Source organism: Grampus griseus (assembly GCF_964374135.1).
Source record: "Grampus griseus genome assembly, chromosome: X".
Taxonomy (NCBI): domain Eukaryota; kingdom Metazoa; phylum Chordata; class Mammalia; order Artiodactyla; family Delphinidae; genus Grampus; species Grampus griseus.
Genome location: NC_138999.1, coordinates 7,258,816 through 7,280,714, shown reverse-complemented (window position 1 = coordinate 7,280,714; position 21,899 = coordinate 7,258,816). Strand labels below are relative to the sequence as shown.

Genomic DNA, 21,899 nt, shown 5'->3' with positions numbered 1-21,899 from the left:
TTTATATTTTTTAATGAAGTTTTTGGGTATGATTCCCAGAAAACTAACCACTAAAATTATATGCACAGTACTGATCTGCAGACATAGTGAATTTAAACCTAAGGTGGGTTCATACTCCAACTAAAGAAATTCTGTTTTGAAAATATTGATTTTTTTTACACATCTGTAGCCACATCTGTAAAGATGTCTCCTCATGTTTGCAACCTCTTTGTTGTAACTTGAAAAAGAAAGTACAGCTACAATAATTCACCAACACACCCTGAGCTGGCAAGACCCAATGTTGTTAAATACAACATTGAATGGAATTACTATAAAACTCTAGAAGAGTTTGTTTACAAACCTTGGCCCTCGGTGACCTTGCTTACGGCAGCATATTTTATGCTATTAGGTTTAATAAATTATATAGGAAATGATGTTTTCAGTCGGCAACAATTTTCGCCTAACCGACTACATTCATCTATTCCTCCATAATTTCATTTTCCTTAAAAACCTATTTCTTTGCCTCTCCTGACAGTTCTCCATTTGGAAGCTGTTTGGGGAAAGTCCTCTTTTTTTTTTTTTTTGCGGTACGCCGGTCTCTCACTGTTGTGGCCTCTCCCGTTGTGGAGCACAGGCTCCGGACGCGCAGGCTCAGCGGCCATGGCTCACGGGCCTAGCCGCCCGGCGGCATGTGGGATCCTCCCGGACCGGGGCATGAACCCGTGTCCCCTGCATCGCCAGGCGAACTCCCAACCACTGCGCCACCAGGGAAGCCCGAAAGTCCTCATTTTTTGAATACAGTTTTCCAGTCGTGTGAATCAAATGCAACTCAAAAAGGGTTTAACTGTCAGATGCACATGGAGAAAATGCTGTGCTCTGACACACGGATTTTTCCATATCATAAAAATCATAAAAATCAATTACAACTTTAAAGGATAACCGGTCACCTATAAAAATCAGCAGGGTTCTGTTGTGAAAGAAGAAGAATGACTATTACAGCATTTACACCCCTCTGTAGACTCCACTTAAATGTCTGTGGCTCGCTGAGCATTCCATACATATTTCGGGCAAGGTATTATGGGAGCTGAAGTGCAAGCTGTCCCCTGCTGAATTTTCACTCACTATAAAAACAGTGTCTCATAAATGTGTACACGTTTTTACTTTACACAAAAATGTAAAATGTCCACTTTTGTTCACTCCACCGACAATTTTAGCATTAGAAACAGGGCTTTTTAAAAACCTGTAACATAAGTGATGTATAAAATGTCATTCAATAACACAGATTTCTGGAAAGAGGAACATAGGAAATGTGTATGAAATACATGGAAAGGAAGATTCTGCAAGCTGTCTTCTGTGGGGTCTGCTCACCTATGGCCTGGGTTGTACCATTAAAATGGAAACTCTTACATTTACACTTTTCATCATGAATCCACACTCCAATGTAACTACAACTGTTTTATATTACCCTCAAAAAATGAGTCTTTGCCTTTTCTAAGCAAAACAGTATTTTTTAATTGGTTCATTTTCCAGTTGTTTGGATTTTTAACAGACATACAGCATAAAAGGGCACCACATTCCAAGCAGTTCTACCAACTCCAGAACCATCCAAGGCTTGATCAGACAGCTGTGGCTCTAGCCTTTGGTTAAAATTATAATATGATCTCACCTGATTTTCAAAATAACTATGCATCTTTTTAAGCCAATAAACTGTGCTATAATCTCTCTAAGTTTCTGAGTCCAGAAGCTTGCCATGTTCAAAGAGAATGTTAGGGAACCATGATCCTTTTGCCTTTCTTTGTTTTTCCCTATCTGAACCCAGAGAAATCTTCAAACAATAATTTAGCAGCTTCCCTCCCCAAAGGTTTATTTTCAAACGCCAGTGCCATGCAGCGCTGCCTTTCCAGTGCAGGTAGGAGGAAGCAGGAGCCTCTCACCACGCTGGGCCTTTTCAAGTCTCAAAATCACTGGGAAGCTTGCAGTATTTCCTTTCTGGCACTCAGGCCCAGTGTGGAAAGAAGTTGCTCCAGATAGGACAAGATACCAGATCATCACTGTAATCCCTTGGTTTCAACAGAATTCCAACTCCACAAAAAAATGCCTCTCCCCAAAAGCAGCTGAACCACTGAAACCAACAGACAATCGAACAAAAAGTTAACGAAGAAGTCATTACATGAACTTAATTAATCGTAATCTGGTGGTGCTTTTAGAAGCATCTGTTTTTCACTCCGTAGGATTTATTTACGTGAATAATAAGACAATTTAATGCTCTACTCGGATCTTGCACAAAAAGGAAACCTAAAATTCAACTCTTGTTTTCCCTTTATTCCAAAAGCATATGGGTCTAATCATAGCCCATTCTGACCGCAGTACACAGGCTTTTTCAATCAGAATTTTAACTCAATTTTTAAGGCGCTAAAGAGTAACCGTCACAAGTTTGATGGTTACTCCAAAGAATCGGGAATCCCTGAAGTGTCCCATCTGGCACAGTCTTCGAATGGAAACTAGGTTCAGCCCGCCAGACAAGGAGCCCACACCACGAGCCTGGGGCGCACGTTTGTGCTCCAAGATGACAGCTCATCTGGCCACCGCGAGGTCGGGGGCGCCTGTAGGGCCATAGCCGGGTGGCGGTGGGCCGCGGAGGCCCGACAGGGATGGGCGAGACCGCGGAGGAAAAAGGAAGAGAGGGCCATCCGTCAGCCCCTGGAGAGGAAATTCCAGGCGCCCAGCTCCCAGGCGTCGGTCAGCGGGTGCCGTGAGGGAACCAAGTCAGGGTGTCCGCCCCGCGGTGGAGGCCGGGGATTCCGCACTCCTGGGGCTCGAGGCCGGGAGAGGGGGAGCCTCGATCCTCGGCCAGGGGTCCGGGGATGGGGGCGCCCGGATCCTCGCCGGGCGCGGAGGACTCAAGATCTTCGTCCACACCCGGAGGCCTCCCGGGTCCTCGATCCTCTCCCTGGGCCCAAGGTATGGGGCGCCCTAATCCTGGCCGGGGCCCGCGCCCCCCTTACCGGTCGCGGGGGTCGATCCACGACGTCTGGCGCGTGTTGTGGTCGATGTAGAAGACGCGGCCGTCGTAGTCGCGCGCCTCCTCCCAGCCGGCGGGGAGCGGCAGCTCGGCGCTCTCCCGGGCCCGTGGGGGTGCCGGCGCGGAGGGCGCGGGGGGCGCGGGGGCCGCGGCGGGGGGCGCGGGCGGCGGCGGCTCCCGCGGGGGCTGCGCGGGCTGAGGCGGCTCCCGCGGGGCCTCGCGCGGCTGTCCCCGCCGCCGCCGCCGGCCGCCGCTCAGCCACGGCATGACGGCGCGGGCCCCGCCGCCGCCCGGCCGCCCCACGCGCGCCGCCTCCTCCGCCAGCACTAAGGCCCGGCGTCCGGGGCGCGGGGGCGGCCGCGGGGAGCCGCCCGCCGCGCCCGGTGCATCCTCCGCCCGGTGCCCGCGCACCGGCGCCCGCCTGCCGCCCGCCTGCCGCCTGGCCCTGCGCGCCGCCGCCCGCGCCGCCTGGGTCACTCGAGTCGCCGCCGCTCGTGGAGTCACAGCCCCAGAGCTGCCGCAGCCGCTACCGGCGGCCCCTCAGTTCCCGCGGCGCGCCCGGCCATCTTCGTTCCTCGGCGCGGCCCGGTAGGGGCGGGGCTACGCAGGCCCCGCCCCGCGTGTGGCCCGCCCCTCCCCATCCCCTTCTCCCTCGGCGGCTCCTCCCCCGCTTGCTGCAAGCCCTTCAATCTCCCTTGGCTGCTCCGCCTCCAGTCTCTCCTGGGGGCTCCTCGTCTCTTGGCTCCTGTGCCCCCCAGCCCCCACCTCCGCCCGCTGCTCTACTCCTCCTCCCCAGCCGGCTGCTCCCACCCCCCCAACCCCGCTCAGTGTTCTTCCGTCTTCCCCTCCTGCTCCGCGCGCTCCTCCCTCTTCTCTCCCGCTCCACCACCTCCTTGGGCCTCGCCGGGAAACCGCACGGGAGCCAGGATGGGCGCCGCCGCGTCCGTCCGCCCCCGGGCCACCGCAGAGAGGAAGGAGGGCCGGGAGGACGGCGCCCCACCCGGGCTGCAGGCGCGGCCTGCCGGGGGCTGACTCTTGGGGCCCAAACAATTCCCGGGGGAGAGGGCGGTCACCTCACTGCACCCATTCTCAGGCCTTGGATGTCTGGGGTCCTCCTCTCTGCCCAGTTGGTGGGGGAGGGGAACTGCGCCCTGGGTCTCCCGAATACCCAGGATGGTCCAGCGAGGGTGGGTAAGTCCCCGGAAGGGAGGCCGAGGGGGCTCCGTAGCTGGAGGAGGAACCCGAGGCCGGTCCTCTTGGGTGGGACCTGGAGGACACACCTGAAAGTGAGGAGCTGGGCAGGTGGGCACTTCTCATCCCTGCCAGGAGAGCCCCAGCAGGGCTGATCCGAAGTCCCCACTCTGGGCCACGCCCCCTGACCTGCCCTGAGCTCTTGCATCTTCCAGTCTGGAGGATCCAATAGTGTGAGTGGAGACCCAAATAGGCCACTGCTCGGGCGGAAGCCAGGTCAGCTCCTAAAACATGAAACCTCTATGGTAATTGGTAATTATGTTCCACTCACATCTCATAGCTGGAGAAACTGAAGTCCAAAGATGGGGCTCTCTCTTCCTCCAAATCTCCCAGCTACTACTTCATGCTCCAGATCCCTGGCCACAAGACTTAATGCCGGGAAGTGCAGGAACGTATCAGGGAGGTTTTAAAACACTGTTACCGTGATACAAAAAGATATGATAAAAACCCTAACAGCAATCCATATCTAGCTACATAGGGGAAGAGACTAGAGGAAAACCTCCCCAAATGCTCACAGCAGTTTGCATTCCTTCAGTGGGATGATTTTTTTTTAATTATCGTATTTACTGTCTAAATTGCTTGTAAAAGGGTTATATTACTTTTATAAGGGGAAAAGTTGTTTTAAAAAAGAATGTGAAGGCATGGAGACTGTAATTGGGACATATCTGAGGGAGGCCTTTCCTCCTCTTCTCCCACCACAACGCAGAAACTTCCTTGCTCCCCAAGAATCTGCCCCCACCCGAACATCATATGCCGGAAATTCCACCACTGGAGTCCTTTTAGTCACACATGCACAGTTATTAAATGTCCAAGGGAAAGGGATGGAGCGTATCAAAAAAGCAAATACTTTGTGATCTTGCATGTTCCAGAGAATGCCCAAGTGCTGAGTGTCCCTACCCTGACATCTTCCCTTCTGATCGGCATGCTTTATTACCAAGGAGGCTGCCACTGCCTTGTCCCTCCCTCCCTGCCCACGCTGCAGTCACTTTACCACCCAACATGGCTGGACTGAAGCTGCAATCCCGCCCTCCCTGCCAGGCATCGTGTCATTTCAGAATTTCACAAATTTGGGCGCTATCACTAAAAATTATCCTGAATGGGGCTGGAGTGCATTGGAGTGACGCCAACCTCAACAGAGAGAGAGAACAGCCACACACATCAAAGGACTCACAGAAGGAAAGGCAAGATGAAAAAGTATCAGATAAAGAATAAGGGGTAGGGGAAGCTACACCCCATGAGGAGCTAAGAGGCAAGTGCTGATGGGCCTTTCCCTGAGGATGAGATCTTCTTCTGGACTCCTCAGACTGGCTGCAGACCTACCATATGCAGGCACTGTGCTGGGCGTTGGGATGCTGCAGAGAACAGGAAAGAGTCTGTGCACCCCCAGCCCGCAAGTCGGGGACTAAACCAAGAATAGGCATTTAGGACTGTGGCTTGTCTACAAACCAAGCCAGGGTGCCAGTTCAGACTGGGAACTCAGGGGAGGCCTTGTGAGACCGAAAGGAAGATGGCTTGGATGAGGAAGCTGAGGCTCCGGTCCTTAGATTCTCGAGTCCTGAGCCCTTGCCCCTTGGCACGTGTAGCCGCCGTCACCAAATACTTGCTGATTTACTAGCAGATACGGCGCCTCACCCAGATCTCCCTGGCTGGGGCGCACACCCTTCTCAGAGGATTACCCTTGGCTGACAGATGTCTGAGAGGTGATACTCCCCACCCCCGCCCCAGGACTGCTCCTGCAGTATGACAGACCAGGCCCCTGGCCTTGGTGGGACAAAGTGTAGTGCACCTCACCCTCCAGGGCCCCCACCTGGGCTACCATGGCTTTGCTAGCTCCTTTCCTCTCTAGCCTGCCTCCCCTACCCACATCCATCACTTGCATGGGAACTACCCCTCCTTGGGCACTGCTTCTAGGGAGCCTGAACCCAGAGAGTCTGCTGTGCTTATTCTTCCAAGCACTTAGCAAATATAAACCGTTTGACCATCGTGACGACATCTACACATAGTCCTAACTTCATTTGCACATTAACAGAGGAGAATTGGGAAGAAATGTCACACGGCGTGCCAGTGGAGACAGATGGAAGCCCCTCACTGAAAAGGCTTTATCGACAGGCCCACCCACGGCCCCTGGACCTCTCTGAGTCAGAGAAGTGAAGCAGGCCAGCCGCATTTCTCTTCCTAAAATGAGCCAACAAAAGGAAGAGACCAGAACTTGGGATGACCGAGGCCTCCATCTTCCCTTGTAATGTTTGCCCCAGGCAGAAACGGATGGTCCCTAAAGACCTGTGCGGGGCATTGGGATGGTAGAGAAGTTGGTAGGGGGGCGGGTGAGGGGAATCTTGCCTCACCAGCTTTGCCATATATTGGGAAGTCTTGTGTGCGTGTGTTAATTGTTAGGGAGAATAAGGCCTGTCTTTCTCACAGTCAAGTGGGGCTTTCCATGTTGGACTGAAAAACACAAGCATACACAAAGCACTGCAGGGAAAGGAGGCTTTCGTCTGAGCCGAAGGCACAATTATGCATTCTTCATTGCCTCCATGTTCATACCACAACCTTGCCAACAACGAAAAGTACAAACGTAGCGACCTCTCCTCCCACCAAGATTTCTGATGGAAAAACAGCTCAGGGAAAAAAAAAAAAAAAAAAACACAGCTCAGGAAAAATCCACTTAGGCCCTGGGTACTGGAGATGCAAATATTGATACTTGTTCTCCTTGCAGACCCTTTGGGGAATCCCCTTGCGCAAACTGTTAAAATGCCCTCAAGTGGAGCTTGCAGAATATTTTCTTTAAAATGCTTCTTAAGGAGTAAATCCAACACACTCCTTGCACGCCAGGCAAGCATGCCCAGAGTTTGAAGATATTTACTCGGATTCCGCCTTCTCTTCCCAAAGGATAACCTTGAGTTATCAAGGAAGGTACAAAATTGCCTCTATCCACGTTCAATACTTGGGAAGCTTCTGGAAAAGAGAGCACCGGGAGGGCTGCAATCGTCATGTCGAAAATGAGAGAAATAAATACTGCTGGAGAAGTCTTGCCTGCTTGTATAAACAATCGCGTGTTCCAGGAAGTGACACAGTGGGTAATTCTACACAATGTGCTGAGAGGAAAACGGAAATGGGCCAGAGTGGGTCTGAAGGAGAAATGGCTCATTGTTTGGCATTCTTTAAATGCTGGAATAGTTACTCAATTATGGGCGCTTCCCATATATTTGAATAATGCAAATCCACAAGCTGCAGAGAAGATCAGCTGGCGCTCTGGCTAATTCCTGTCTTGCCGGTTTAGGGTCTGCAGAGGCACAGAGCAATGCCGAGATCCCTAACCCGAGACCTCTCCCCGGGCTCAGGAACGAAAAGCGGGCGGGTGGGGCTATTCCCTGAGGGTTTTTTTTCCTGACTTTAAGTCTTCAACTTTAGACACTTATTTGACTTGTGATCGGAAACGCCCTTGTGTGGATTTTGAGTGTGGACGGGGAGCCTGGGAGGATTTTTCTCAAATGGGACTTCCTTGACTTGGGTAGATTTGTGCAGTTTTGAGATGAGGTTTTTCTCATGTCCTGATCTTCCATTCCAAAGAGATGCAGAGTATTCTGAAAGAGTCAGCGGTGTGAATAAACCAGGCCGTCTGTTTGGCCATTTTAGTGCTTTATTCTGCTGTGTGTTGGCTTCTTCGCGTACAGCAATGCCCTTGGCGTTGGTTCATGGCTGTCATGTTGTAGGCGGACTCGGCATTTGTACCTGGGTTATTAAACTTCAGTTTTAAGAAAAAAAAAAGTAAGACCAATTTCTCTCCCAAACTTAGAATATTTGCTGTCACCCACTTGCTTCCTCTCCAGGTGTCCCCTCCCAAAGCTATATTTTTACTTCTCCTTCCCAACCCTTGGGTTGTGTTGCACAAAATGGTAACGAGCCAAATGGAAATGTATTCCAGGCAAACCGTAATTTTCAGAAGACACAGCTGCCATGAGCCGGCATACTACACGATGCTTCCTCCTGGCTGGGTTCTCTCCTGTTTAGGATTATGACTCTGGTCCCCTGTGGATTTGGAAAAACAGATTCTTCAACTGCAGACCTCTGCTTTAAAAGCCAAGCAGACCAGCTTGGAAGCCTCAGGCTTACAGAAACAGGAAGGCGGATTTATCCGACACAGAAATGAGCAGTCTCTGGGTTATTAACATTTGATGACACCAGCATTATAAATTAGTCCCTTTTGTAGCATGAATGGAACAGTTTTGGAACACAGGCAACGTCGGTAGATCCTGAAACAACAACCCCAAGATGTTTGTTATATATCAGTGCTTTTCAACCAGGGGCGATTGTGGTCCCCAGGGGACATTTGGCAACATCTGGAGATGTTTGCTATGGGCATCCAGTGAGTAGAAGCCAGGGCTGCCGCTCAACATCCTACAGGGCCCAGGACAACCCCACAACAGAGAATTATCCAGCCCAAATGTCAGTGCTGATGTAGAGAAGCCCTGTAATACACGTGTAGTTGATGGTAACATTTGTTCTACCTAGGCTTTTAGTGGGGAAATCAAGGCCCAGACAATGTAAGTAACTAGGCCAATGTGATCTGGCCACTGCTAAAAAGCATCAGCCCTGAGATCAAAGCTCAGCTATCCCATCTGACCTCTGTATTAGTCAGGGTTCTCCAGAGAAACAGAACCAATAGGATACTTATACCAAGATTCATTATGGAGGTTGAGTAAGGAAAAGTTGAGTTAGCAAACTGGAAACCCAGGAGAGCCAATGATATGATTTCAGTCCAAGGCCAGCAGGCTGGAGACCCCAGAAGAGCTGATGTTTCACTTCAGGTCCAAAGGCAGGAAAAAGCGGATGACCCAGCGCAATCAGGCAGGCAGGAGGAGTTCCCCCTTACTTACTGACTCACAGGAGAGACAATCTTTTTGTTTTACTCCGGCGTTTGACGGATTGGATGAGACCCACCCACATCTGCTTTCCTTAGTCTCCTGATTCAAGTTTTCCTCTCATCCAGAAGCACCCACACCAACACACCCAGAATGTTTGACCCAATATCTGGGCACCCTGTGGTCCAGTCAGGTGGACACGTAAACTCCCCATTACACCTCCTGACTTGATATCCAGTTGCTCTGTGTTTCTACAACTCCTTATGTCCACAGAGTGATTCGTGGACGGCAGCATCAGCAGCGCGGGGGATCTCATCCAAACGGCCAGCCCGGACCCATTGGTTTGTGAAGCGCTATGTTACACACATGGAAGGGGGTGGCGCAGGGGTGCGGGCATCTAAAAAAACGATTTTACTATATTGATTCAGAGAGCCATCTGGTTAGTGTTTCCGTTACTCAATTTCATAATCGATAGGGCTTTATTTATCATTTAAGAGGTGCCAAGAGCTACTCAGCTTTGCATGAGAAGCATATTTAACAGTCTGGATTTGTGTGTCATTCAACCGTAGGCCAAGCCTCCGCGAACTTCAGCCTGGCTTACCTGGCACAGAAGTAGAAATGGGCAAAAGCCAGCCCCCAGCCAACCATGCTGTCAGCAATGTTTGATTTTTGCCTGTTTCCCTGCCTCTCCCCTGCCTGGTATCTCCACCCAGGACTGGCTACACAGTTTGCTGTCTACATTTTGCAGTGCCAAATGAAAAGGCGGGACCCTTTTCAGACTGCTTCCACAAAACACCCTAAACAGAGCAGCTTATAAACAACAGACATTCCTTTCTCACAGTTCTGGAGGCCGGGAAGTCCATGATCAGGGTGCCAGCGTGATCCGGTGCGTCTTCATATGGTGGACGGGTTTAGGGAGTTCTGTGAGGTCTCTCTGAAAAGAACATTGATCACATTCATGAAGGTCCATCATCATGACCTAAGCACCTCCCAAAGGCCCCACCTCCAGTACCATCACATGGGGGCTAGGACTTCAATACATGAACTTGGGGGGCACACCAACATTCAGACCACGGCAGACACCTTGTTTAAAAAAATATTAATAATTTCAAGACGGTGATGGTAGACAATTAAAACAAGCACAAGCCCTTCAGAGCACAGGGCCCTGTCCATACCTTTGACTTCTAGTCATTGTGTCCTTTGAACATTCCAAAGGGACAGCAATTTTCAGCAATAGCACAGAAGATCATTTTGGGGAAAGAGGCCCTGTCCCAGCAAATCAAACCACTTGTTCCCCAGGAGTTCTTTGCCAGCCCAGCTACCTCTCCAAGGTCAGCATGATACTGCTGGCAGGAAGAACGTCCCCTGCTCCTATGCCCTGGGCTCCTTGGTGTTGAGGGTTGAATTATGTCCCCCCCAAAATATGTTCAAGTACCTATCCCTAGTACCTGTGAATGTGACCTTATTTGGAAATAGGGTCATTGCAGATATAATTAGCTAAATTACGATGAAGTCATACTGACGTAGGGTGGACCCTTAACCCAATATGACTGGTGTCCTTAGAAGAAGAGAGAAGACAGACACACAGGAAGAAGGCCATGGAGGCAGACACTGGAGTGATATGTCTACAGGCCAACAAATGGCAGAGATTGGCAGCAACACCTGGTGTTTATGCATATATATATATATATTTTTTAATATATTTATTTATTTTTGGCTGTGTTGAGTCTTCGTTGCTGCCCGTGGGCTTTCTCTAGTTGTAGCGAGTGGGGGCTACTCTTTTTTGCGGTGCGCAGGCTCTAGGCGCACGTTCTTCAGTAGTTGTGGCGCATGGGCTCAGTAGTTGTGGCTCGCGGGCTCTAGAGTGCAGGCTCAGTAGTTGTGGCGCACGGGCTTAGTTGATCCATGGCCTGTGGGCTCTTCCGGACAAGGGCTCGAACCCATGTCCCCTGCATTGGTAGGCGGATTCCTAACCACTGTACCACCAGGGAAGTCCCATTCTCTAAAGCCTTTAAAGGGAGCATGGCCCTGCTGACACCTTGATTTCAGAATTCTAGCCTCCAGAACCATGAGACAATAACTTTCTATTGTTTCAAGCCACCCAGTCTGTGGTACTTGGCTACTGCGGCCCTAGGAAACTAATACTCCTGGAAACTTGTCCCTAGGCTCTTGCTTTTGCTTCAGGCAAGACTGAAATCTATAGAAGTGTCCTGATCAGTGCCAAGAAATCCCAGAAAACAGAAGCCTTCCATGACCGCCTCCAGAAATCCCACCAAACCCAGGAGCCCCAGGTATGAGATGCTTGACTCCGTAAACAGTAATAGCTGACATCCAACGTAGACCAGAAGTATCCAGTTTTACCATGTGCTGCACAAAGTTCCGATTTACCTTGGACCACTGGGTATCCAACCTGTAGATGAGGGTAACGTCTCTTTATGGAAATATTTCAGCTAATCCCAAAGAAGCAGTGATGGAATCAGAATTAGAGTGAAGACCCCTCCCCCAGGGATTGCCTAGATCCGGGCGCTGAGCTTCAACGGTTGCTAAGATCATAAAAAGATAGACGATCAGACTTGATGTGCTTCCTCAGAAAAACACACCTGTGACGTAGTCTTGTCAAAAAGTCAAACCTGTATCGAGGGATCAAAGCCTGTAGATCTGGTTACCTGCTTCCAGGAAATATAGACATCAGAGGAATAGTTAACATCTCGGGCATGCTATCAGCAAAATCCCAGCTGATATCCAACAAATGACCTTGTTTGTTTCAGAAATAAACTCTAAGGGGTGGGGGGGGGCGGAACGGAGAGATGGAAAGGGAGCCTGTAGATGAAAAAAAAGACTAAAGAGACACAGGAACTAGCAGCACGGTGTGGGCCGTATTTGAATCCTGATTCATACAACTGGAAAAAAACACCTGTGATATTTATGAGGCAACTGGAAATGTAAACACTCCCTGGTAGTAGATGATATTAAGGAATTATTTCTTAAAATTTAGGTTGGATAATATTATTCCAGTTATTTTTTTTAAATAGGGCATATATTTTAGAAACACATTTGGAAATAATTATGGGAAATGTGATCTATATATAAGATTTGTTTAAAAATAACATGGGTGATGGAGAGTGGGAATGAGTAGATTTGAGACAAGGTCATCATAAATTGATAATTGTTGAAGCTGGTGATGGGTCATGGGGGTCATCATAAAACCTCTACAATTCATATATGCTTAAAAATGTCCATAATAAAAAATTTTGAAAATTCCATTGGAATGCCATAAAAACAGCTGAGTGGATAGAATCTGAATGTTGGGTGTTATGTCTATAGGTTTTCTATAGCTGCTGTAACAAATTACCACAAACATGGTGACTTGAAAGTATAGAAATTCATTAGAAGTCCAAAATGAGTCTCATTACGATAAAATTAATGTGTTGGCAGCGCTGCATTCCTTCTGGAGGATCTAGTGGAGATTCTGCATCCTTACCTTTCCCACTATCTAGCGGCTGCCTGAATTCCTTGGCTCATGGCCTCTTCCAGCAATCATGTCCCTCCTCCACCTCAGCTTACATCTTACCTCTCCTTCCCTGACTCTGACCCACTGCTTCCCTCATATGAGGATCTTTTTGATTACATTGGGCTCACCTGGAAAATACAGAACAATCTTCCCATCCCAAGATCCTTAATTTAATCACATCTGCAAACTTCCATTTGCCATGTAAAGTAACATATGTCATGTAAGGAAACATAGCTTTTGGGGATTAGGACATGTCTGGACATCTTTGGCGGGGGGATTATTCTGCCTACCAGGTATCTCAGATCGACATTTACCAACATTTTTTTGTTCAAAACAGAGACATCCGGTTATGATTTCTGCATACTTCAACAGGGGTGATTTTGCCTCCCGGGGAGATTTGGCAGTATCTGGAGACATTTAAAAAAACTTTTACTTGGGCTTCCCTGGTGGCACAGTGGTTGGGAGTCCGCCTGCCGATGCAGGGGACACGGGTCCGTGCCCCGGTCCGGGAAGATCCCAAATGCCGCGGAGAGGCTGGGCCCGTGAGCCATGGCCGCTGAGCCTGCGCGTCCGGAGCCTGTGCTCCGCAACGGGAGAGGCCGCAACAGTGAGAGGCCCGCGTACTACAAAAAAAAAAAAAAAAAAATTTTACTTTATTGAAGTACAGTTGATTTACAATGTTGTGTTAATTTATGTCATACAGCAAAGTGATTAGAATATATATATAAACATTCTTTTTCAGGGAATACCTGGAGACATTTTTGATTGTCAAGACCGGAGGTAAGGTCGGGGAGGGTAGGTGGGGGAGGAGGCGGTGCTACTGGAATCTATCTAGTTTGTAGAGAGCATGTATTGTAGGCTGCTAAACCTCATACAAAGCAGAGGACGAGGGATCTACCAAGCCCCACATGTTACTAGTACTGAGGCTGAGCAACCCTGGGCAAGGAGCAACAGAAGGAAAAGCGCACGTTATATTCTCCACAATGTATCTGCAAAGAGCAAGACATTAAGAAGTATTTTTTGAATGAATAAACAATTAACTTGCTAATAAATACATTACACCTTCTCATCAATAAGACGACCTCAAATTCGGTGACCACAGCTGAGTCACCGAATTATATCCAAAAGTGAATATAATCCGGAATATCAAAAAAACTATGTGTTCCTGCTGAAATCACAAGAAGACAGACACCAAAGACCTGATGTGCCTCTAGGGAAGAAAACACCACCAACCTATGAGACAATTTTGCCCTAAAATCCAAACCCGATCTGATCAAAGCCTCTGGAAAGATTCCATGGATTCCAAAGATCTTATTTGCAGATAAAAGGGTATTTACATATCTTAGGATTCCTCTAGTGCAAAGGTCTTTAGAGCCAGAGAGAAAAGTACATATTTTGAGAACCATAGACCTGCAAAATCCAATCAAGGATAAAGCTGCCAGTCCTACAAATGTCCATGGGGTACATGGAAGACTCAGTAATGTGTACAGCTTAATTAAAATTAAGGGTCAGGGTCGTGAGCGGACCTCCCATGAAGTATAGCATCCTGGACATAACAATCATTTATAGACTTCAAGTGTCCCATTAGGGTCACTGACAAGAATCTAGCTAGGGGCCAGCCCAAATCGTGGGAATGTATGCAGGCTCAGTCATGGGATGGTAATTACTATCTGTAATGGAACGAATCTCTGAGCTCCAGGAGGATTTGGGAAAAGTACAGAAACTTTTAGGAGACTCAAAATATAGGATTCATATTTGGGGTAAAGAAGGAATCTCTGCGTATTTGGTATTTTATGCATTTGTAAAGTTTCAAAGAATATCTGAGTTTTGGAAACCACTATAAAATATATAATTGGGTAATTCATCTAAACGTGATTTTAGTTGAAAACTATATAGTATTGGAATATTTTAAAAGAGCTTAAATTTTACTATATTTATAAGTTTAATTTATTAGATTTTAAGGATATTTGCATACCTGGGAATGTATCTGTTAATGGAGACAATTGAAGTGATTAAAAAAGGGAACTGGGTGTAATGTGTTAAGGGTTTTAAATGTACTTTAAAATTCATGAAAGTGTTTAATTATCTGAGTTTGCAAGTGGGATCAAATATTTTCCAAAGTCCTCTTAAAATTGGTTGCTATTATTTGCTAGACTTAAAAATGAATTTTAAAAAAGAATAATCAATTTTCTAGGCTGAACTTAAAAGGTTAAGGAAAAGCTACAAGGAGATATCACCTCACACCTGTCAGAATGGTTATCACCAAAAAGAACACAAATAACAAATGCTGGGGAGGGTGTACAGAAAAGGGAATCCTCTCACACTGTTGGTAGGAATGTAAATCAGTGCAGTCACTGTGGAAAACAGTTTGGAGGTTTCTCAAAAAACTAAAAATAAAACTACCATATGACCCCGCAATTCTACTGCTAGGCATATATCCCCAAAAAACCATGAACACTAATTGTAAAAGATATATGTCCCCCAGTGCTATAGCAGCATTATTTACAATTGTCAAGATATGGAAGGGACTTCCCTGGTGGTCCAGTGGTAAAGAATTCACCTTCCGATGCAGGGGAAGTGGGTTCGATCCCTGGTCAGGGAACTAGGATACCACATGCCACAGGGCAACTAAGCCCACGTGCCACAACTACAGAGCCTCAACTAGAGAAGAGAAAACCCCCACACCACAACTAGAGAGAAGCCCGCACGGCGCAACGGAAGATCCCACATGACGCAACTAAGATCCAGCGCAGCCAAAAAAAAAAAAAAAAGATATAGAAGCAACCTAAGTGTCCATCAACAGATGAATGAATAAAGAAGATCAGGAGGCTTCCCTGATGGCGCAGTGGTTGAGAGTCCACCTGCCGATGCAGGGGACACGGGTTCGTGACTCGGTCTGGGAAGATCCCACATGCTGCGGAGCGGCTGGGCCCGTGAGCCATGGCTGCTGAGCCTGCGCGTCTGCGCTCTGCAACGCGAGAGGCCGCAACAGTGAGAGGTCCGTGTACCACAAAAAAAAAAAAAAAAAAAAAAAGAAGATGAGGTATATATATACAATGGAATACTACTCAGTCATGAAAAGGAACAAAATAATGCCATTTGCAGCAACATGGATGAACTGGAAAGTTATTATGCTAAGTGAAAAAAGTCAGAGAAAGACAAATACTGTATGATATCGTTTATATGTGGAATCTAAAAAATACAACAAACTATAACAAAAAAAAAGCAGACTCACAGATACAGAGAACAAACTACTAGTTGCCAAGGGGGGTGGGAAGGTGGGAAGGGCAATATAGGGGTAGGGGATTAAGAGCTACAACTATTATGTATACAGTAAGCTACAAGGGGGAGTTCCCTGGTGGCCTAGTGGTTAGGATGCTGGGCTTTCACTGCCGTGGCCCAAGTTCAATCCCTGGTCGGGGAACTGAGATCCCACAAGCTGTGGGACGCCGCCAAGAAAAATAAATAAGCTACAAGGATATATTGCACGGTGTGGGGAATATAGCCAAGATTTTATAATAACTATAAATGGAGTATAACCTTTAAAAACTGTGACTCACTGCATTGCACACCTGTAACTTATATAATAGTGTACAGCAACTACACTTTAATAAAAAATGTTAGAAAAAAGTTAAGGGAAAAATAGGCATTTGAACTTACAACTTAAATAAGTTGACTATCAGATTTGTAAACTGAGTAGCTCTTCTTTTGTGCACACACAAACACACACACACACACACCCCATTTTTGAGGGCTATAATCACTTCTGAAGGGCTGTACAATGTCCAAATTACTGTGCTTACATTAAAAAAAAAAAATCACAAGTCCATCTTTGCAACCCTGTGCCAATAATATGATCAAATACCAATATTGTTTACCAAATAAATTCCACCCAAACTCAGAAACCTTGCTCAGCCCTCCAGAGCCTGCATAGAGCTGAGAAGGTCTCATATGATTCAAAATGCATTCCTCCTAAGATGCTTGTTTCCGTTTTTGGTTTTTTTTTTTACATATTCTGAATCTAATTTTCTGCCTTTGTCATGTTCTCATCCATTTATGGATTTGCATGAGTGTGTGTGATTGGTTGTCATCTGAATAAATTATTTCATTCCCAACCAACTAATTTATGTTCCTTATAAAGGGCCAGCTTAACTCTATGCCAGTTTAACTAGGGAGTGTTGATGGAGGGTCCAAATTAACCCTGTTTGCAGCCAGTATGTGCTTTGGAAGGTACTGAGCTCTGATTGGTTGAATTCTACCGTGGTCTAATCGTGGCCCACCACAGTGAAAGTCACACTCTGTGGTCCACAGAGTAGCACCATCTGGCCTCACTCGGACCTCCGCACGTTCACGTTTATGAAGCATTGGTCTACACAAGAATTCAGGTAACAGTAATCACTGTTGCAGTGATATTGTGCTGTTTGAGTTTCCTGCTCAGCAGACGACGTAGTTCCATTTATTTCTTTTAAATGAAAAGATGACAAGTTGCAATTCAGTTAACTCTGTAAATTGTCTCTACAAATTATTAAATTACATGTGTATATTGAGTTCTCACAAATGGCACTTGGATGACTGGAACATGAACATGTCACATTAATAGCGGGACAGAAGTCTCCCATGATATGGAAAGGGGTGGGGGGTATCATAATCCGTTGAGGCCCTAGCACCCCGGAAGCTCCAGGAAGTGTGGTGAGCTCCAGCCAACTCAGCTACTATCACCCTAGGTAAAGTTCTGGGTAGATTAATGAAGGTCACAAATGCATTTCTGTTCCTCACGTCAAGAAGGGAGTCCATTTCCCCTCTTCCTTTCAAAAAATTTTTAGCTTATTTATCTTGTTTTTTATTACGACATCGTCACATACATGCAATATTTCCCGTCTTCTAGAATGAGCACACCCATGGCTTTCTTTGACTGATATAATATGGTAGAAGTGAAGTTCTGGGACTTCCATCCCCAGGCTTAAGAGAACGGCTGCTTCAACTTTCTTGCTCTTAGGAGTCAGCCACCATGTAAGAAGTCTGATGACTTTGAGCCCGCCGTGCTATCAGGCAGCCCAGGAGAACCATGTGGAAAGGAGCATTGAGGGGCCAGACTCTGGGAGGTAAGGCTTCTCGCACCATCCATCCCAGACAGCTGCGCAGCCCCGTGCATGACTGTGGCCCATGCCACGTGCAGCCAAAGAATCCCCTCGCTGAGTCCTGCCTGACCCACAGAATCATGAGCAAACAATAAAATATTGTTGTTTAAGCCATTAATCTTGAAGGTGATTTGTCACATAGCAATAAATGTTTGTGACAAATGCACGGACCTGTCTCACAGCCGCTTACCTCCTATTCATCACAGAATAGGCCTGCCAACCTAAGAGGAGTTTCTCCCCCTAAAGCAGGGGGAGAAAGGTGATGAGGAAAGCAACGAAAACTGAGCTATAGAAGAAGAGGTAAGAAACAGAAAATGAGAAAATACCAAAGACAAGTTGGCCTGCTCTGATGTAACTCTATGTTCCCAGATGTGGCCAAGCAGTGCCCACCCCCATCACTCTTTTTTTCTTTCTAAAATTTGTGTTAAAGCATAACTTATTGACTGGTAAGTGCACAGATCGTTAAGTGTAAACCTCCAAGAATTTTTACAAACCAAACTCATGCATCTGACTGACAGCCAGATCAGCACTTCAGATGCCCCCTCCTGGCCTCTTCCAGTTACTACACTGACCCTCTTCGGGTTACCACTCTCCTGACTCCTGTTTCTCAACGTTCTATCAGGAACATGCATACTACATGTAATCTTTCGTTTCTGGCTTCTTTTTCTCAACTTTACGTTTGCGAGAGTCATTCACTCTGTTGTGTGTAGTTGTAGTTCATTTGGTGTGGGATGGTTAGTATCAGTGTACGATTACAGCACAATGTCTTTGTGTTTAGGCGGATTTTATCTAAAACACGGGTCAGCAAACCTTTTCCGTGCATATTTTAGGCACTGCAAGCCGTAGATCTCTGTCACAACTACTCTCTGCCATTGCAACTTGAAAGCAACCATAGATAACATGTAAACGAATGGATCTAGTTGTGTACCAATAAAATACTGTCTTTATTGATACTGAAATTTGAATTTCATAGAATTCTCATATGTCACACTATTTTATTCTTCTTTGGATTTTTTTCTAACCTCTTAAAATTTAAAAAATACTGTTTTTACGCTATATGTGTAGTCCAAGCAGATGGTATTTTTTTTTTTTAAGTTTCCAAATGTTGATGCGGGTGCAGGAAAACAGGAATTCTCAGGGAATGTAAAGTGGTGCATTCTTTGAGGTTACCAGTGGGGCATTATATATCAAATACTTTAAAACCGTTCATACTCTTTGACCATTACTAGGCATTTATCCAAAGAAAATAACCAGAGATGTGCATGAAGATTAATGGGCAAAGATATTCCTCATAACATTATTTATAATATTGAAAAATTGGAAGCAGACTCCAACGTTCAGTTTTGGCAATTGGGCGGATTGACGTAATGCATCCCATGCTCCTCATATTTCTACAAATACACAGACTGCTGTATAAAATATGATACAAATATTAAATACACCAACTAGCTAGAGAGAAGCATCACTTTCCTGGGTCAGAATGGAAATGTATGCCCATATAGACCCTCGCCATTAGGAGCTGGGGTTTTAATACCAGCACAGAAATAAAAGACATGACATTGACCCACCAAGACAGGAAGCTGGAATTGAGACCCCCGCATAAAGCTGGAACAAGAACTTCCTGCCTCCTTTATGAAAGGGAGGACTAGGGAAATGTCTCATCCTCCCAAAAGAGGTAGTGAGGAACTTTGTCTCTTGTGGGCACTCCAAGGGAGGCGGTGGGACGTTTTAAAAGTATTAAGTCTTCCAATCCATGAACGTGGGATGTGTTTTCATTTACCCATGTCTTCTTTAATTTCTTTCAGCTGTGTCGCATAGTTTTTATTGCACGTGTTTCTCACCTCTTTAATCAATTCCTAAGTATTTTATTCTTTTTGATATCTTTGCAGATGGAATTGCTTTTGTAAATTTCCCTTTCAGTTCACTGATTACTAGTGTAGAGAAATACAACTGATTTTTGTGTCTTGATTATGTATCCTGCTACTTTGCTCAATTCATTTATTAGTTCTAACAGGTTTTTCCGGTGGAATCTTTAGGGTTTTCTACATACAGGTATACCTCATTTTATTGCACTTTGCCTTTTTTTGGTTTTACAATAATGCAGTATTCGAAGGTTTGTGGCCACCTTGCATCAAGCATGTCTATGGGCGCCATTTTCCCAAAAGCATTTGCTCACTGTGTCTCTGTGTCACATTTTGGTCATTCTTGCAATATTTCTGTTAATATTTCTCGTAATATTTTCTATTGTTATAATATTTTCATGGTGATCTTTGATGTTACTACTATAACTTGCTGAAGACTCAGATGATAGCATTTTTTTTAGCAATAAAGTATTTTTTACTTCAGGTATGTAACACTGCTTTTCAGACATAATGCTGGTGCACACTTAAGAGACTACAGTATAGTGCAAACATAACTTAAAAAAATTTTTTTTTTATTTTTGGCTGTGCCGCATGGCATGTGGGATCCTATTTGCCCGACTAGGGACCGAACCGGGCCCCCTGCAGTGGAAGCGCGTACTCTTAACCACTAGACCTCCAGGAAAATCCCCAAACACAACTTTCATATGAACTGGGAAACCAGAAAATTCATGTGACTGGCTTTATTGCGATATTCATTTTTTTGTGGTGGTTTGGAACCAAACCTGCAATATCTCCAATGTATGCCCATATAAGGTCATATCATCTGCAAATACAGATCATCATTTTTTCTAATTTGGAAGGATGTTTCCTTCCCTAATTTCCCTGGCTAGAACTTCCAGTACTTTGTTGAATAGAAGTGGTGAAAGTAGGCAGCCATGCCTTACTCCTGATGTGAGAGGAAAAGCGTTGGGTTTTTCACCATTGAGTATGACATTTGCTGTGGAATTTTCATATATGGCTTCTATTATGTTGAGGCAGATTTTTTCTATTCCTAGTTTGAGTGTTCTTATCATTGAAGGGTAATGAAGTTGATGAGTGCTTTTTCTGCACCCACCGAGATCATTATGTGCTTTTCCCCTTTATCTTCTTACTGTGGTGTATGTATCACATTGATTGATTTTTATATGATGAACCATTCTTTCATCCCAGTTATAAATCCCACTGGTCATGGTGTAGAATCCCTTTAATATGCTGCTGAATTCAATTTGCTAGTATTTTGATGAGAATTTTTGCATCAGTGTTCATAAGGGATGTTGGTCTGCAGTTTTCCTGTCGTGTCTTTTTTCTGGCTTTGCTATAAGGATAATTGTGGCCTCATAGAATGAGTAGGAAGTGTTTCCCTCCTTCAGTTTTCTTTGGAAAAGTTTAAGAAGGACAGTATCAGTTCTTTAACTGTTTGGTAGAATTCACTGGTGAAGCCATCAGGTCCAGGGCTTTTTTGTTGGTGGTGGTGGGAGATTTTTGATTGTTGATCCAACGTCTTTACTGTTTATAGGTCTATTCAGATTTTTTGTTTCTTCATGATTTAGTCTTGGTAGGTTTTGTGTTTCTCAGAATATGTCCATTTCATCTAAGTTATCCATTTTGTTGGTGAACAATTGTTTGTAGTACTCTCTTATAGTCATTTTTATTTCTGTAGAGTCAGTAGTAATGTTCCCACTTTCACTTCATTTCTGATTTTCATAATTTGAATCTTCTCTCGTCTTTTCTTAGTTCATCTAACCAAAGGTTTGTCAATGTTGTTGATCTTTTCAAAGAACCAACATTTGGTTTGATTGATTTTCTCTTCTCTATTTTGTTTATCTCTGCTCTAATCTTTATTCCCTACCTTCTGCTAGCTTTGGATTTAGTTTGTTCGTTCTTGCTAGTTCCTTAAGTTGTAAAGTTAGGTTGTTGATTTGAGAGTTTTCTTGTTGTTCAGTGTAAGCATTTATAGCTATAAATTTCTCCCTTTTTCTCTGTCCCATAAGTTTTGATATGTTGTGTTTTCATTTTCACTTGTCTCCAAGTATTTTCCAATTCCCCCTGCGATTTCTTCTTTGATCCGTGGCTTGTTTAAAAGTGTTGTTTAATTTTCACAAGTTTGTGAAATTTCCAGTTTTCCTTCTCTTATTGATTTCTAACTTCATCTCGTTGTGGTCAGAGAAGATACTTTGTGTGACATCTGTCTTTTTAAGTCTACTGAGACTTAATTTGTGGACTAACGTATGGTCT

The 21,899-nt window shown here is 45.6% G+C and overlaps 2 protein-coding genes across 3 annotated transcripts in view; both read right to left on the bottom strand.

Annotated features, from left to right (window-relative positions):
• Nucleotides 1-3,268, bottom strand: part of WWC3 (WWC family member 3) — a gene marked incomplete at its 5' end in the record, with an annotated part of 121,962 nt that extends 118,694 nt beyond the window's left edge. For both annotated transcript variants that reach the window (XR_014298533.1, XM_082681820.1), the window contains one exon: nt 2,985-3,268. Coding sequence is in view for 1 of the 2 variants with exons in the window: in XM_082681820.1 (XP_082537946.1) it covers nt 2,985-3,268 (284 nt within the window). The remainder of the gene's footprint in view (nt 1-2,984) is intronic.
• CLCN4 (chloride voltage-gated channel 4) overlaps nt 1-21,899 on the bottom strand; it is a 456,505-nt gene that overhangs the window by 203,167 nt on the left and 231,439 nt on the right. The window lies entirely within an intron of this gene.